At 53.3% G+C, this 16,550-nt stretch overlaps 2 protein-coding genes across 3 annotated transcripts in view; one reads left to right on the forward strand and one right to left on the reverse strand.

The window, feature by feature from the left end:
- Positions 1–28: 28 nt before the first annotated feature.
- NPB (neuropeptide B) lies at positions 29–617 on the forward strand. The gene is made up of 2 exons (XM_010568133.1): positions 29–247; positions 489–617. Exons 1-2 carry the CDS (start codon positions 29–31, stop codon positions 615–617), a joined length of 348 nt encoding a protein of 115 aa, XP_010566435.1.
- Positions 618–6,451: 5,834 nt separating this feature from the next.
- Positions 6,452–16,550, reverse strand: part of PCYT2 (phosphate cytidylyltransferase 2, ethanolamine) — a 14,714-nt gene continuing 4,615 nt past the window's right edge. Inside the window, exons 3-14 of one of the 2 annotated variants that reach the window (XM_010568104.1) lie at positions 16,183–16,271; positions 15,265–15,426; positions 13,301–13,367; positions 12,716–12,800; positions 11,597–11,641; positions 10,083–10,221; positions 9,370–9,452; positions 9,113–9,190; positions 8,394–8,459; positions 8,066–8,131; positions 7,485–7,573; positions 6,452–6,790 (exon numbers count right to left, since the gene is read on the reverse strand). In XM_010568104.1, the coding sequence (XP_010566406.1) occupies positions 6,700–6,790; positions 7,485–7,573; positions 8,066–8,131; positions 8,394–8,459; positions 9,113–9,190; positions 9,370–9,452; positions 10,083–10,221; positions 11,597–11,641; positions 12,716–12,800; positions 13,301–13,367; positions 15,265–15,426; positions 16,183–16,264 (1,053 nt within the window). In that variant the 5' untranslated portion in view covers positions 16,265–16,271 and the 3' untranslated portion in view covers positions 6,452–6,699. Of the gene's footprint in view, positions 6,791–7,484; positions 7,574–8,065; positions 8,132–8,393; positions 8,460–9,112; positions 9,191–9,369; positions 9,453–10,082; positions 10,222–11,596; positions 11,642–12,715; positions 12,801–13,300; positions 13,368–15,264; positions 15,427–16,028; positions 16,445–16,550 lie in introns of those variants that run through there. The other variant, XM_010568105.1, reaches the window with a different exon arrangement.

Below are 16,550 nucleotides of genomic sequence, written 5' to 3' on the forward strand. Positions count from 1 at the left end.
CCCGGAGCGCTGCGGTCCCGCCGGCACCATGCACGCTGCCCGCTGGCTGGGGCTGGCGCTGCTCTGCCTCTGCCGCCCCGCCGAGCCCTGGTACCGGCCGGCGGCCGGGCCCCACCACTACTCGGTGGGCAGAGCCTCGGGGCTGCTCTCTGGGCTCCGCCGCTCCGACACGAGCGGCACCGCCAAGCCCGGCCCCGGTGCGCTGATGCCCGGCTCGGCCCGCCCGCCCGCACGGCTCCACGCCGCGGTGAGTACCGGGGCCGGTTCGGGGTACGGGGCACGGTGGGCCCTGGGGCTGCTCCCGCTCCCCGTGGGACGCTGGGCACAGTTTGTGCTGGGACCGGGCACCCGGCCACGGGCACTGGGACGCTGTAGGTGCGGGGTCCTCCGGCTGCTGGGCACTGGGGCACGGTGGGGGCACCTCCGCTCCCCCCACCAGTGCCGTGTTGCTGGGGGACCCTGGTCCCTGTTGATGGTCTCCCCTGCAGGTGCTGTGCGTGACGGATGTGGCCCCCGAGCCACGGAGCTGCCGGTTGCTGCCTGGAGCTGCCGGCGCTCTCCAGTGCAAGGCGGACGTGACCGTGTCCTTGGACCCCGTGGCGTGTGCGGATGCCTGAGCTGGCACTGGTGGCTCCGTGGTGACAATAAATGTGCTTGGGCTGGCTCCATCGTGTCTGTTCTTGCAGGGGAGGGAGGTACTGTGGGGTGGGGGGAGCCCACCCGGGTCTGGGGAGCTCAGGGCTGCTCAGCCGTCCCCTTCCTGCAGCTCCCTGAGCCCCGCAGAGCCTTGTCTGGGGCTGGAGCTGCCCCAGGTCAGGCTGGACAAAGCCAGGACCGGGCTGTGCCCTGGGCAGGACATAGCACTTGGGGCTCCGGAGATGTTCCAGGTGAGAAGGCAGTGACAGCCCGGTGGGGAGTGGGTGGGGGGCACTTGGCAGCAGGATCACAGCTGGAGCTGAGCACAGTCCCCAGCCGGCAGCTGCGTGGGGACCCCTGGGGAGGTGGGCAACCCCATCCCATGTTTCCTCATGGGTATCACAGTGGGGAGCCTGGTCAGCCGACTGAGCACCCACCACCTGCCTCTTGCCACCTGCTTCGGCTCAACCTCTGGGCTCCACCATGCCCCTGGGACCCACGCCAGTGCCAGCATGGCCCTGGCCTCACAGCCCCACTGCCCCCGGGCTCCTGTGAGCACCCATTCCCCCCCCAGCTGCCGAGGCTGCTCAAACACCCATCAGGGAAGATCACTCCATCGCAACCAGCGAATTGCCACCCCGCTGGCAGCCCCAAGGGCCAGCCTGATGCCCATGGTGTGAGCTGCGGGGAGCAGCAGGAACCAATGGGGCTTTGCTGAGCGGTGGGTGACCACAGGCAGGGCGCTTCTGTCCCCATGTCCCCCAGCTGGGAAGGGCCCTGCTGACCCCCTGCGCTGCAGGAGACCCAGGCACAGCCCCTGCCTGGCACCGGGGCACCCAGGCTGTGCTCCGGCAGCAGAACATGGACTCAGTGACAAGAATGGGGCAGCAGCAGCCCCCCAATGCCAGCTGCTCCTGGGCAAGGGCACCCCCACACACACCAGACAGCTGAGAGGGGGCTGCCTCCTCCCCAGGGGCGCAGCACCCAGTCTGGTCGCAGTCTCTGCCCCCATGAAGGTTGCCAGGGCCCTGCCTCACCTGGCAAGAGGCTCTTGCCCACAGCAGACACTGTGCCCTTTATGAAAGGACACCCTCCCCGCCCCAAGTGCCCCTGGCTGTGATGCACTGCACCCCGCAGGACTTGGCGCACCTGCCCTGGGGTGCAGCATGGCTCCATTGAAGGCTGCCGGTGCCAGTGTCTTCCTAGGAAGCTTGGTGGGCACCAGGGCCACCAACCATCACAGGGGACACAGCCCAGCATCCCCGCCATGGCAGGGATCAGCATGGCACCATAAGCCCCCACTGGAGCTGCCACAGGGTGCTAGCGCCCACCACTAAGCTCAGCCCCGTCTCTGAAATCCTGTGGGCACCCCAAGTGCTCCGGCATCTCGCGACTGGCCAGGCAACTGCGGCAGCAGCGGTGTTGCCACGCAGGTGTCCCAGGTGCAGCCCTCCTACTGCCCGCAGCAGTAAGGTGCCAGCTAGGCACCAGCCACTGTCCCGGTGCTGAGCTCCCGCCTGGAGCCACCATGCATCGGAAGCGGCTGCAGAGCCCCAGCCCTCCGTGCACAGCAGGACCAACGCACTGCAAGGAGATTGTTCCGGGCTTTGGCCAGGGTGGCAGTGGCCTATGGTGATGCTCTGGGGTCTGTTCACCCCATCACCCCTTTCCATGAATTGCTAACAGGGCCCTGGGGGACGAGCCCCAACCCCAGCCCTGCTCTGGGGGCCCTGCACCCTGGCAGGGTTTGGGCTGAAGCTGCTGGCTCCCCTTAGCAGGGTCACAGCTGCTCTTACAAGATTTAAGGCACCTGCTACAACTGTTCAGTGAATTAGTTCCCATTAGAGAAACATCACACACTTGCTGCAACCTGCATTGCAAGGGAGGGGGCCTCGGGCTGGGTGCAGGAGCCAGAGTTCTGATCTCCTGTGCTTGGGTGGCGTTGGAAATAAACCCCCCAGAAAACAAGGAAAGTCACAAACTTGAAATTCATGCCTTTCTCCCCACCCCCATTTTAACTCCACGCTCATTTTTGCCTGTGGGACTCAGGCTGCCAGTAAACAGAAGCTTAGAAGAAGGGCCCAGAGGCACTTGGAGAAAGGAACATCATATGCAAAAGTTTTCAGAGTAAACTCAGAAACAGCTCTCAGAAGCCCCAAGGAACAACAGCTCCACCGCGTGCCAGCTGAGCAGGCAAAGCTGATGTTTCCACGCAAATAAGTTATACCAGCAGGCAAGTACCCATGCATGGTGACAGCAGAAATAAAGTACTTTTGTCATTTTTTAATAACAACAGTACCTGTTTGGGTCCCAGAGGCAGCTCATTTACATGCAGATGCTCAGCCTGGGGCACATGTGTCACTGTGGCCAAGTTGTTTGTTTTTAATGACAAACTCTTCTGCTGCCTCCGTGGGAGGGGGGCTGTGTGCTGCAGAGGGGTTATTTGTGCGCTCGGCAGCCGGCGAATCCTGGGAAGGGGCCGACAGCTCAGAGTCACCATTACTCCGGGGGCGAGGGGCAACTTTGCCAGCTCCGGGCAGCAGAGCTGATGTGCATCAAAGCAGCGGGGTTTCAGCAGGAGGGCGCACAGGGCAGTGACGCAGACTAGAGCAGAGTACCGGCTCTGCCCCAGCGTGATGGGATCCCAGCACGCGTCCCCTGTACCCCACAGTGGGCAAAGCACTGGCCTGAGCCACTCTGCTCCAGGCCAGGACTCACCCCGCTTCTCAGCCCACTCCCGCACCCCAACTGTGGCTGGGACAAGGACAGGGCTCAGCCCAATCTCACAGACCTTCAGGGCAGCGGAGACCCCTGGCCAGCTGGCGAAGACCTTAGCCCTGTTTTCCGCTGGGGTGTAGCTGAACCAGGGCACAGTCTGCAGCACAAGCCAGCTGGTGCAGCCCACAGAACGGCCGGTTCCATCAGGGGTGAATCCCCAACCTGCCCAACATCTGCAGCAGCTGTTGCCTCTGGTCAGGAAGGGAAAAGCCCTGGTCCTGGCTGGAGAGCTGCAGCAGAGCAGCCTCTGCACAGCAGCAGAGGAGCAGCAGCAGCGAGGGCTTGCCTGGACCCACTGGGAGGGAGGTGTCCGTTCCCCAGACCCTGGGGACTGTCTCCAGCCAGGCAGGGGACACAGCAACAGGCTTTTCACCAGAGTCACCATCCTGCCGCCAGCCAGCAAGGCAAGACAGGCGTTACCTTCCCAGAGAGGAAGCACCTTCCTTCTTGCCAAAAAGGGCAGCAGAAGTTTGGGATCACTCACGCACCCCCCCAGGGCTGCCCTTTCCTCTCCTCCAGCTGCAGAACCGCCCACAGAGTACGGCCCCGCTGCTGGAGAAGAGCCCTTTCGCAGAGCGCCAGCACCCCAGGGAAGGGAAAGCCCAGAGAATGATGCGGAGCGCAGCAACCACGGCTGGGAGCGTCCAGGTCTCAGAAGCAGCTTTGGGGCTGTGTCGTGGTTTAACCCCAGCTGGCAACTAAGCCCCACACAACTGCTCACTCCCTCCCCCACAGTGGGATGGGGGAGAGAATTGGAAGGGTAAAAGTGAGCAAACTTGTGGGTTGAGATAAAGACAGTTTAATAGGTAAAGCAAAAGCCACACGCACAAGCAAAGCAAAGCAAGGAATTCATTCACCACTTCCCATCGGCAGGCAGGTGTTCAGCCATCTCCAGGAAAGCAGGGCTCCATCACGCCTAATGGTGACTTGGGAAGACAAACGCCATCACTCCAAACATCCCCCTTTCCTTCTTCTTCCCCCAGCTTTATATACTGAGCACGACGTCATATGGTCTGGAATATCCCTTTGGCCAGTTTGGGTCAGCTGTCCCGGCTGTGTCCCCTCCCAACTTCTAGTGCCCCCCCCAGCCTCCACACTGGTGGGGTGGGGTGAGAAGCAGAAAAGGCCTTGACTCTGCATAAGCACTGCTCAGCAGTAACGAAAACATCCCTGTGTTATCAACACTGTCTGCAGCACAAATCCAAAACATAGCCCCATACTAGATACTATGAAGAAAATAAACTCTACCCTAGCCCAAACCAGCACAGGCTGCAAGGGACAGCTGGGAGGAGCCCAGGACGAGCGGACACAGTCACAGCATCACCCATGCTCAACACGGCGCGGGGAGGGACTGCTGTGCTTGCTGCAGGCACTCAAGGGGCTCCAGCTACATCAGGAGAGGACGGGAGGCTCCAAGTTCTCCAGTCCCTCCCTGTGCCCAGTGCTCAGCAGGGAGTGTTCCCACACAGGTGGGTGTCTTGGCTCGTCACAGATGACACACTCATTACTGAAATGCCAATATGACACCACAGGGTCTGGGATTAGCACCTACGCAACCGTGAGACCCCAAGCTCCACAGCTGATCTGTCCCCACCACAGCTGCTTGCAGATGCTGCTTTGGCATTGCAATACACCGCAAGCTATCAGCAGAATAGTCCAGCTCACCTCCGCCTTCCATACCCACCATGGTTACGTGCCCGCCGAACTGCTGAGACTCACCTTTCCAGTACAAATTCTGCAATTTTGGAGTCCAGAAAGCATAAAACCCCAGAACACAGAAAGACCTCTTCACACAGTCTAGCTCAATTCTCTAGTGAATTCAGCAAAAACCTCCTCTCCCAGTGAGAACAAGCAATGTCTAGGCAGAGTGATCCCTAACACCTGTGCCGGAACAAACCCAAAGTGCTCCAGAGCTCAGGCTGGGCTGCCCAAGGGCAACAAGCTCATTCTCAGGCCACAGCAGCCTCTCCCCAGCTCCCATCAGAGCTCCAGGGAAAAAAGCTGCTGTAGAACAGAGTCTCCAGCCAGCAGCCTGGCCCCTTTCTGCTACCCAGGCTCAAGCCCCAAAGAGACCAATACACAACTCTTCAAGATTTTATTAATGATCAGCAACAAAAGTTTACAACAGAGAGGACAACAGAACTGGCGTGGAAGGACCGTCCAGCACAGTACAGGGAGCAGCCCAGGACACCCAACACAGCACCCTGGAATGTAAGAGGCAGAAAGGGGCTCAGCCCAGCACCCGTCCTCCTCAGGCCCTGCACCTCCCCCCAGGGGCACACGTGCTGCATGTCAGCCCTCAGAAAACAGCCATGAAATTTCAGCTTACAAGGTCCTTCCCTTAGGTAACCCGTCAGGCACAAGGTGGACTCTGGCCGCAGCAGCAAGCAGGGCGCTGAGCACGGTCTACATGCAATGCCAGCTCCTGCTGCCTCAAGACAGGAAGAGCCTTTGGCAAAAGCCCCCAGGGTTCCCATGCCTCATGTGGAGAAATGCCTCAACCTGCCAGGGAAACTGCAGAACCGAGGGTCCCTGTGCCACCAGCCACATGCCTCTCAGCAGCTGCCACACCACTGCCCGTTATTGGGGCAGCAAACGATTCGCTGGCACCAGTCACAGCAGAGAGAGGCTTTATCCCACTAAACCCAAAGTAGCTTTGGGTCTAGTATTCATGCAGAAGCAGCAGCTGAGAAGAGGCAGCACGGCAAACCCTAGAGCACAGGGCCTGCTGGCACCTCCAGCAGCCAGCACACTGATGGCCCAGTGTCCCTAACCGAAAGCTTGCAGGAGGAACTGCGGGTGCTGTGCCCCTTCCCCAGGGAGGCTGTTCTCACCAGTCTGTCCGGGCCACCACCCGAAGGGCTGCTCTGGAATGGTCAGGACAGCCAAACCTGGAGGGGCAAAGGGAGCCTGGGTGGCTGCTCCATTTCCCTCCCTGCTAAAAGCCAGAAATGGTAGAAGGTAAAAGCACATCAACATGTTAAAACATTAGTTATAATTAAAACTGTTTGGTTTGGGGGTTTTTTTTTTGTTCCTTTTGTCAAATCTCCTCCTGGGAAAGGGGACGGGAGCTGATTAACAGAGGAAAAACTAGGCAGCAGGATCCCGACTCGTTATGTCTGCATAATTAGTGCAGGAGGAGCTATGAGACAAGAGGGTAAGACAGCACATCCTGCATGCCGGCAGCGGTGTCCCCGTTCAGGGGTCCCCTCTTGAAGAGCTGTCTGCTCCTCAAGAGGGTGAGACTGCGGCGCTCTGCGACCCACGCATTGGCTCTCTGCTGGCCTAGTGCTTCTCCTCTTCCAGTCTCTTCATGGCCTCCAACACAGCCAGCTCTTTTGCTTCCTTCTTCTGGTTCCTAGCTTCAAACTCCAGCCTGCATCAATCACAAAAAGCCACAAGATTCTCATCCCTCCGTATCTTGAGTAGACTAAAAGGACCTGGAGCAGGGTAGCACTGCCTTCTCCTGCGCTGCTTTGCTCTGAGTACTCCAGAAACCTCACCAGTAACGCCCCAACTCCTCTTCAAGAGCCAGCACCCAGAGCTTCCCACAACTGTTATCATCACTCCGAAGTCCCAGGATCCCAGACTGGTCAAACACTACTTACTTCTCCTTCTGCAGAAGACACTGCTATTGCATGCTTGGTCTGTCCTGGGACAGATGATTTAGTGCCGTAATACTAAAATCAAATTTACCACTGATCTGAGCCAAGGTCACTGAAGGTGAAGGGCTCAGGCCTGAAAGAGCAAAGCTCTGAAAGAAGCAATATGCTTCTCTCCCCAAGAATACAGCAAGGAAATATTATCATTAATAGAGGAGGAGGAGGAAAAATAGTAAAACATGCTGTGAAGCACATTCTGACATACTAGAGTTTAGCTGGTCCTTTCCCTGTACAGTCCAGTCCATCCACATTCAAGCAGCCTGCCCAAGCTATGGAAGATGAAGGACCAGTTCACTGACTCTGTACCTTTAGATAACCCCTTCTCTTCCTGTTTGATCCCATTAATTAGTCCTCAGACAAGCTGGATGGAGCAGTATGCAACAGAACTGGGAGATGAAGAAAGCCAACCTGTTCTTGATGATTCTTTGCACAATTAAATCTGTGGTGAGATTGCTGCCACTGTCCACCAGCTGGAAAATGCCGCGTCTCTTCGGTTCCTGTAAACAAACACAGCAGACTCAGCGGTGAAAAACACACAGGACCACTGGGTTTACATGCTCAGTAGTGACAGCTGAGCAGAAGTCATGGCAGGTCCTATGGGCACTCAGCCAGGCACAACACAAAATGATGTCCTAGGAGGCAGAATAAATAACTGCTGAAAGCAAGGCTTCACGTATATGGGAGCTGAGCAAGGCTGCCCAGGACTGGCATAGAGCAAAGATTACAGGATTTCTCACTTTGCCATGAAGGCATCAGAAACAGGCAAAACAAAACAGTGACTAAAAGAATGGAGCTGTTGTGAATGATTTACAGGCTCTGCTCCAAGTAGCTACACCTCGGGGTGGATGAAAAACATCATCACCTGCCAAGGACTTGCTTGGGTAGCATCCTCTGCAATACAAATTCTCAGCTCAGGAACACAAACAAAGCCATGCTGTATCTATCAAACGTTGACAAAGAAGCGCGGACAACAGCAGCTAGTAGCTTACCTCATACGGATCAGAACCATCCTTATCTGGCACCACCTCCGTCATCCCATGACACACAAGTGTTACCTGGAGAAGGACACAAAGTCACTGACAAGATCCAAAAGATGACAGGGACTCTCCCTGCCACTGCACTCACTGCAGCATAGCCTGGAAATCAGCAAAGCCACCCCTCCAGTACCAGGCTTGGCAGTGCATCTGGAGCTCCCTGTAATCCTGCTGAGTAGGACCACCTGTCTTCTACACCCCTGTGTTTTCCTGCACCGCTTTAGCTCCCTAAGCACATCACACACCAACATCTTCATGTCCATCTATAGGCAAAGACTCTCACCCTGAAGTGATCCAGCAGATCAGCAGTGACAGCGTAGGGGGCTCCAATCACCACTTCCGAGACGTACTAGAAAAGAAACCAGGTGAAAGTCCAGATTTGGAAAAAAAAAACCAAAAAAACAACCAACCACAAAACCTCAAACCAAAAAAACAAAACAGAGGCCAGCCTGCTTCCTAAACAGACTTGAGCAGGTCTTCTGGTTATAGAGTTAGGAGCTCAAAATAAGGGAACAGGAAAGTGGGTTTAGCAGCCACTGCTTGTCTCACAGCATCTTTTTGTTCCACGAAAGAATATGCTTTCTGGTAGTGCATATAGAGCAAATCCAAAAGTTAATTGCTCAAGGCACACATTTCTGGGCCTCCCCACATTTCTTTCCCAGGAATTTTCTCCCCTGCTGCAGGCAGCAGAGAGTTTTCTACAAGAACATGGCTGTCTGCATACAGCAGAGCAGCACTCTGCAAGGCATCCTGCCTTTTCATGGCCGGTGGAACAGAGGTGGAAGAGTTCAATAGCTCAGGTTAGCCAGGACGACACAGAAGCCTAGTCATTCCTCCTGAGAGCACATCAGCACCTCTGGCAGCCTAAAGGAATCAGTCTTGTCTTCACCTTCTCAATGCACACCAAAGAACTCATGCAAGATTCTTGGCTACAGGTGAACACCACCCAGCTCCAGGCAACTTCTGGAACAGCGCAGAGGCACCAATCCAACAGGCACTTACCCTACAGGCCAAGACACTAAGTGTTCTCTCATGGATGTTCATGATGGGATAGTTCTTCCCTTTGTAGCGATTTACTTCCTAAGGCAAAGCACCACGCACAATTAGAAGAGACACAAACCCTTTCCCTCTCACTTTTTCCCCAACATGAAAATCCTGTATTGGCCAATACATCCCTTTCTTGTCTTCCAGAGCATGACCTGCTTGTTTCAGAAAGAATAGGGGCCACGCTGCTCTGTCTTTGGACGTTATATACAGACCTGATCAAAGTGCAGCCCAGCAATAATGTAGGGTTTCTCTGCCAGCTGGTGAACCTTCTCCAGGAAATCCACATGCCCAATATCTGTAGACCTGTTTAAGGAATTGAAACTAATGTGGAAAATAGGTAAGACAGTAACAGATGCACTGAAAGACCACAGTGGGAGACAGGAATCCCAAGGATTTTATTTTTGCATTACTTGTTGCCTATGTCCTAAGAACAGTTGCCTCCTTCCTCCTCAGGCTCCACAGGTTCTGGGCAAAAGCCAGACATCTTTTCAGCTCCACCTCACATGGACTCAACTTTGCCTCTGTCCAGAATCTCTACCTGTTTCAGGTGTTCTGGGACAATGCCTCCGTGACTGTCCCAGGGATGAAGCATCTGCTCCAGATGCCCTGTGCAGTCACTTGGTCTATGACAGCCCGTCCTCAAGAGGGACTAGGGTGTGATCACTAGAGCATGGAAAGCATCCAACTGTCTTCCTGAAATCCTCCAACAGCCACAAATCTCTCTAGAGAGGAGCAATAGTTCCTTTCTCAGTGTCCTGTGACTAAGAAACTGCCAGTAACAACTCCTGCCTCCTCCCTCACATGCACACCTACAGAAAAGAAAAAAAAAAGAAGAGGCAAATATCCTAGTCTGGTGCCTCAAAACATGAAAACATCAAACAAAAAGACCAACGGTACTTTCTTGACAAAATAGTGTCAAGGATACGGAACAGGTCAAAGGCTCCGGCCACATAGATGATAGTGTCTCCTGGCTGTGGCTCCTTCCCTGATGCAAACTGGATGATCTTCTGAGATGTCTGTAGGAACTGCGAGACGCCAGTCCAGGGACTGTGACCTTTTGGCCCCTGGGAAAACACATACCACACACATTTCCTTTTCAGGCTCCAGGAGGGGGTTTGGACAACACACAAATGGAGCTGCAGGCAATTTGCTAGCCTTAACTTGCTAGCAAGTATCACAACTCTTAGCTTGCACTTGCTACATTCCTGGCACCAAATACTTATGAAATCTCACAAATGCTGTTTTTGCTCTGTCAAACACAGTCTAAATCGTCCCCTCAACAGCCAGCTAAGGAGATGCCAAGAAACAAGCTCAGGAAGGAGGAAGGCAACAGAGCAGTCTTGGATTTCCAGCTTACCAAGGGAGACAACACACAACCTACCTACACTCTTAAGCTTTAAGGCAGCCTACCAGTTCACCTGGCCGATGGCGCGCCAAGCCAGGAGGGGATCGCCCACAGCTCCAGCAAGGGCCAGGTCCCTGCGCCGATGAAACCGAAGACGGAGCTTTGTCCCCGCCATGTGGCAGTTTTGGAAACAGCCACCGCTGTTTCCACCCGCTCCAGCACCAGCTTCGCTCCCCTAAAGCTAGCTGCTCTACAAGACTTGAAAGAACCAAGACAACTCAGCTGAAACCAGGGCAAGCCATACAAACGGCACCATGCAGAAGGGGGGCTCAGCTGACAGGGGATATGCAGGGTGCCTAGTGCCCAGGCATTCTCCCCAGATCCAAGCACCAGGAAACAGCCATGCTGGAGCAACAGGCCCCGTAAAGCCTGCTAAGAAAACACAACACGGTGGGGAACAAAGAGGATGATTCAGCCTGGTCAGCAAGCCCCCTGAGTAAAAAAGACTTAAGCTGTAGGTCCAGGTGCTTGTTCATGAGGGACAAGCCAACACCCACAGAAAAAAAAAAAAAAAAAGGGGGCTGATAGCTCTTTAGAGGTAGCTGGACACAGCGGCAGAGAACCCCAGGAGGACTGCTCTGCTACTTGAAGACCAAGCATGTGAAATCTGCAGTACAGCATGCTAGCTACATGCCTGCTACACCAACACTTTCCAGACCTAATGCAACACCTTTAAAAACAAGAGCACTAAAAGGAGCAATCACAGAGGCTGTCCCTAGGCTGGAACTGCAGGCACTTAGGTCCCAAAGGAAGCAGCAATAAAGAATTTACAAGCAAGCCAGAAAAACAGCAAAGGCTCAGTGGGTGCAGCAGTTCTATGTGCTGCACAAGGACAGTTCACTCGCTGGCCCTGCACGGCCACACCTGCCTATTTCACTGTCTACAGCAGCTACTTTATGGGGGCAGCAGACATTTACTGAGGTTACTACTAAATGTGGGGGAAAAAAACCCCTGCAACACAGGCCAGAAAGCACATTTGGAATCCTTCTCAGACAGGACAACAACCAGACGTCCATGACCAGAACTCACATTACCTTCCCAAAGTTGTCAGTGTGCTTCCGATAGTCTAGGTCCTCATCCTGAAGGGAGATAAAGAGTCAAAATGTTTAAGCACTCACATAGCTCATCCAACCAAGAATATGCTTGTGTGTCACAGAAGTGCTGGGAAGTCCAGGCTCAGACTGCATACCATTGATCCCTGGCACTAAAGGCTGACAAACTAGTTAATATCTAAACCACAGTTGTGTCCCAGCATGAGTCAGATGAAACATGTCCTTATCTGATCCCAGCCTGGCACCACACGGTGATGGTGGTTCTTGCCCAACCTGCAGACCTGATAACATTGCACACTTACGTCCTCCCTCAACTACGCAAGCCCCTACCAGGACAAGCATCCCTCCTTCTTCCAAAGACACTCCACTAGAGACAGGTTTAGATCTCTGCAGACAGCTTATGGCACTGTGCCAGATCTTGGTGTGAACTTACATACTATGGCTAAGCCAATCTAACAGCTCAGCACACTAGAAGGATCTCCCTCTACCCCCGAATTCTCTTGTGGGTCCCTTGCCTTGTCCCTGCTGTTACCTAGGTCCTTCCATTCACTGGATTGCTTGTTTACAAAATCAGTTAAACTCATTAACCAACATAAACCTACTTCCTTTATTTTCCTTTGGTTAGGTTAGCTATCTACCAGGTAGTGTGCTGAAGAGACTCAAGAAAGGTCTGATAAGACTAGAGACAGCAGAAGGCAGAAGCATGCAGCTCAGTGGGAAGGAAGAGGACTTTCCAATTCTGGCAGCACTGGGCTGACAGACCAATGTGGCTGCACTATGTAGTTTCACCCTCGGAGAAGCCATAGGCTAGCCTGTAGTCCCCATAACATTGCTAAAGCCCACACCAATCATGAGGGATGGTAGCTTTTATCCCCCACACACCCTTCCAAAGCAGCATGGGCTGAGATCACACTGTGATCTCAGACAGGCTTAAGGAAACACAAGCAGGTTGTTTTGCTGCCACTGCCCATAATCAGCTTTCCAGTTCTCTGTGCACCCAGGAGCCAGACCCAGGAGCTCTACTGCCACTTGGGACAGCAAAAGCAAAGAGGTAGCATATGTCCTGGACTCCAAACTCCCACCCAAAGCCCTCTCACTCACTATGTTGCTGTGGTGAGCCTTAGTCATGAGCAGCATGCGGCCAACGAGGTCAGTAGTGGACACACCTTGGGTGCGTTTGCATTCCCTGCAGGGAGACAAGCAAAGGATAAAGCAGAAGCCTCAGGAGCATATGCCTCTTTCTCTTCCCACCATTACCACAGGAACACCTGTGACACCTGATAAATCCAAACCAGGGGCCATTCTGAGAAAGTCTTCCTTCTACCTGCTCTTGATATAAAGCACAGCATTCATTTGCTGAGCCCCTGCATCTTCTTCACACCACAGCAACTGCTCATATGAGGAAAACTTACCTTGCACAGACTTCCCAACAGAGCTAACTCCCCGTGAGGCTCCAAGGCCAGAACTAGCATCTGCCAGGAACAGGAAGGCCCCACCAGTTAGATGCTAGTCTGCAACACTTCCTGGAAGCCAAAATGGTGGGAGCAACTGAAGCTCTGACACATGTTACAGCAAAATTAAAGCATGACCTGAAGATAGCTGTCTTTCATCTGACTTCCCTTTGGAGCACGAACTCCCAGAAACTCTGCCCAAAACAGGGTAAGAAGGTAAGCAACGACAGGTTACCTGTATCGCCCCGCTGTTTTCACTTCCTCATAGGTATCCTTGCCATCTATCGTTAAGGTGATGTCATCTGCAGAGAGAGAAAAGCCTCAGAACTGCGCCCCAAGCCTTCCTGCACAAAAGCTGTTTTAGAATGACAGCAGCCACAACTGAACAGGTCCAGCACATATGCCAGACTAGAACTCCTGCAATGGGAATCCCTGTGCATACACAGGGGATACATCCTGCATCCCATGGAAATGCCAAGGGTTTGCAAGACTACCCTATCTGTGGAGACAAGCATATTCCTGGATGCTAAACACCATTAGCCATCTGGTCCACTGTTTTTTAGATAGTCCAGAAGATCCGACCCTGTTGCCCTCGCGGTGAATTCAGCAGCAGGCATGACTGAATTATTGTCTGAATGACAATCAACAGCTACCATCGGTCTCAGTGTTAAAAAGCACCTTAACCTTAACTTCTCTAGGACTGGTTTCAGCCATTGAGTTCATCTTACAACTTCTTCAGCTGATTAAACAGTCCTCCAACAGCCAGTTCTACCCCTCAGTGATGGCACTTCTACAGTGACATCAAGCTACCCTTTTACAGAGTTAATTCCTGTTCATCTTTGGCATGGTTCCCAACTCTACAGAAACACCTCTCACCTACTTTTAGTGATAGTATAAAATCTTTACAAGTGAAACCTAAGCTGGCTTTCGTTTGGCAAAACAGCCAGTTCACAGTGCAGGTGCTGGCAGCTCACAAGTGCTCTCTCTCACACAGTGGGGTGACATGCTCCGGGCAGCAGAGTTGTTCTTCTAAAATCCTACACCCTCACCTCAGGGCACAGGAGAAGAGACCATACTGCAAGCAGAGCTCTGCGTGCCAGGAGAGGGAGAAACAGTGGGTTTGCTGCCTGTCACCTTCCCAGTTAAGCTCAGCTATTTCAAAACTTACCTTTTGCATAAACACAACCTGGCAAAACTGCAGCGTGCAAGGATATTATTCAGGTAGGAGTGCTGAATGATTTGGCAAAGGGGATAAACGCAGGGCAACTGGAGCAAAGGCTATGAGTGCTCCTCTGTTGCCATAATCCCTCACCAAGTCTAGTAAGGGGTCACACACCCCAAACACACTTAGGGCAGGCAAGTTAACAAGGAATTTGATAATCACCCTGTCCATGTGAAAAAACGTATCTATCTTATAGAAGATTAATAATTTATTTACCTTTAATGAAATACTTGGCTTATTGATAGCAGGTGGCTGGGATCAGATGAGGAAGGATACATGAAATGAGTGCAAAGGCTACTCCTGATTAAACTAACAAAATACCTTCAGAAGGGTAGGGAGGAGGTGCTGAGGCTGAATGAACACAAGAAGCATTTCCAGGAAGGGACAGAGTACAAAAGCAAGAATGTTTCCTCAGAACACTGGTTCTCTTCAGTGACTGTAAACTGAAAAGTGTTCATAATAAGAACTAGGTCTCTGACCACACGGTCAGCTAAGCCCTTGAACAGCTTATTAGCTGGATGAAGAGAGAGAAGCTTTTCAGATCTGATCTCATCCCAGTATAAGTAGATATAAACATGATTGTATTTCCGCACACTTACCTGTTGAACAGCATTTTTCATGTTTAAGTTTTGTAAATTACTTTCCCCTATACACAAATTTCTGCTGGTGCTAAAGGCAACCTCAGAATAATCGTCAGACAATGCCTTTCACCTCTGTAAGTGAATGGGATGCTTAAAACCAAGGGATCTGGCCACTCTTAGGGTGCCTAGCACACAGACATATTTCTCCAGAATACCGGAACAGGAGTAGCCATACCGCCCAGAGCAGCTGTTGGTAAGGCAGACCTCTGTACACAAGGTATCCCCTGATGGCCAGCACTGGCCAGAACGTTCCTCACTTTGCAGCAGGGAAACCAAGAGCACGCAAGCCCTGGAGGGCCTGCGTTAATACAACTGTCACCTCAGTATACCACTCACCACCATGCACACAGAAGTCGCAGTTATATTTGTCCAGGGTTTCCAGTGTGGTGACATAGGGAGCTCCTGGAGCAATCTCATCCACCCACTTGATGGCTTGCACCATTTTGTACCTCTCCTCCTGTGTAAATACAGGGGGGCCCTTGTGCTTGGCAATCTCCTCTGGGCGAGAAACAGAAAAACCCAGTTAGAAGCATGTACTACAGCTACGAAGACTCTCACCTACAGGAGCCTCTTCACTGTGGGCTTATACTCAGCTTGGAATTGGTTTGCGGTAGAGAAGGAAGCCCCAGCTAGATCAGAAAACATTTTAATTTAGTTGCATTTCCCAAGTGCATAACAAAGGCCCTGGAAGTCACTCGGAAGGCAGAAGGTCTCAGCGCCTCCCTGTACCCAGAGACGTCCTGTTGGGGGGACTACCTGGGATTCCTGGCAGCCCTGGAGGGGAAATTCCCCTTTTAAACAACAGCTTCCTACTAGAAAATATGTATCCATAAACCCATTTAAAATCCATCTTCACACGCAAGAACTAGTTCCTAGCACTTAACTTCCAGATAGGCTTGAAACGAGTTTTTCTCCACACAGTAATTTGTTTTGGAATATCAGTTCTGCCGTTTGCACCCAGCAAAACCAGACTGATTTTCAACTGGTTCAACTGTTTTCACAGCACAGAATACAGCTCACCCCTCAAACGAAGCCTGCAAGCTCTGAACTACCAAACCCTCGCTCTGGAAAGCATGAAAGGGGCAACTCCACTCCCTTACCCAGGGAAGACACTTTTCTTTTGGAGGCTGCTGCTCCTTGCGGAGACGCAGGAAGAAGCCTGCTTTGTATCAGAGTATCTCCGTTCTCTCGGGGCTAACGTTGCTGGGCGATTCTAGAGGCAGCACGAGGTGAAAAGCTGAGAAAGCCTCTTACCATCTGTGTGGACTCCAACAATCAGATAATCTCCCATGGCCCGAGCCTGGCGTAGCTGGTTCGAGTGGCCATAGTGCACCATGTCATAGCTAGAAAGACAACGGCCCCGGTTCAGTCTGGGGACACAAGGATGCACTTTGCCAGGAAGGTGCAGGAGGTGACCTTCCCCACGGGCTCAAAGGTTTACAGTCCCTCCGCTATCTCTGACCGGGCAGGACCGCCACCTTCGCAGCCGGCTCGTCGGGGGCAGGCGGCAGCACCCCGGCACGCCGCAGCAAGCCTGCCCCAGCCGCGGCCGGAGAGCGGGGTGCCGGTCCCCTCTTCTCCGGGGCCGGAGAGCAGCGCTGTCCCCAAGGCCGGCCCCGGCC

This window comes from Haliaeetus leucocephalus, unplaced genomic scaffold (assembly GCF_000737465.1).
Source record: "Haliaeetus leucocephalus isolate CR32 unplaced genomic scaffold, Haliaeetus_leucocephalus-4.0 Scaffold238, whole genome shotgun sequence".
In the NCBI taxonomy this organism is placed as follows: Eukaryota; Metazoa; Chordata; class Aves; order Accipitriformes; family Accipitridae; genus Haliaeetus; species Haliaeetus leucocephalus.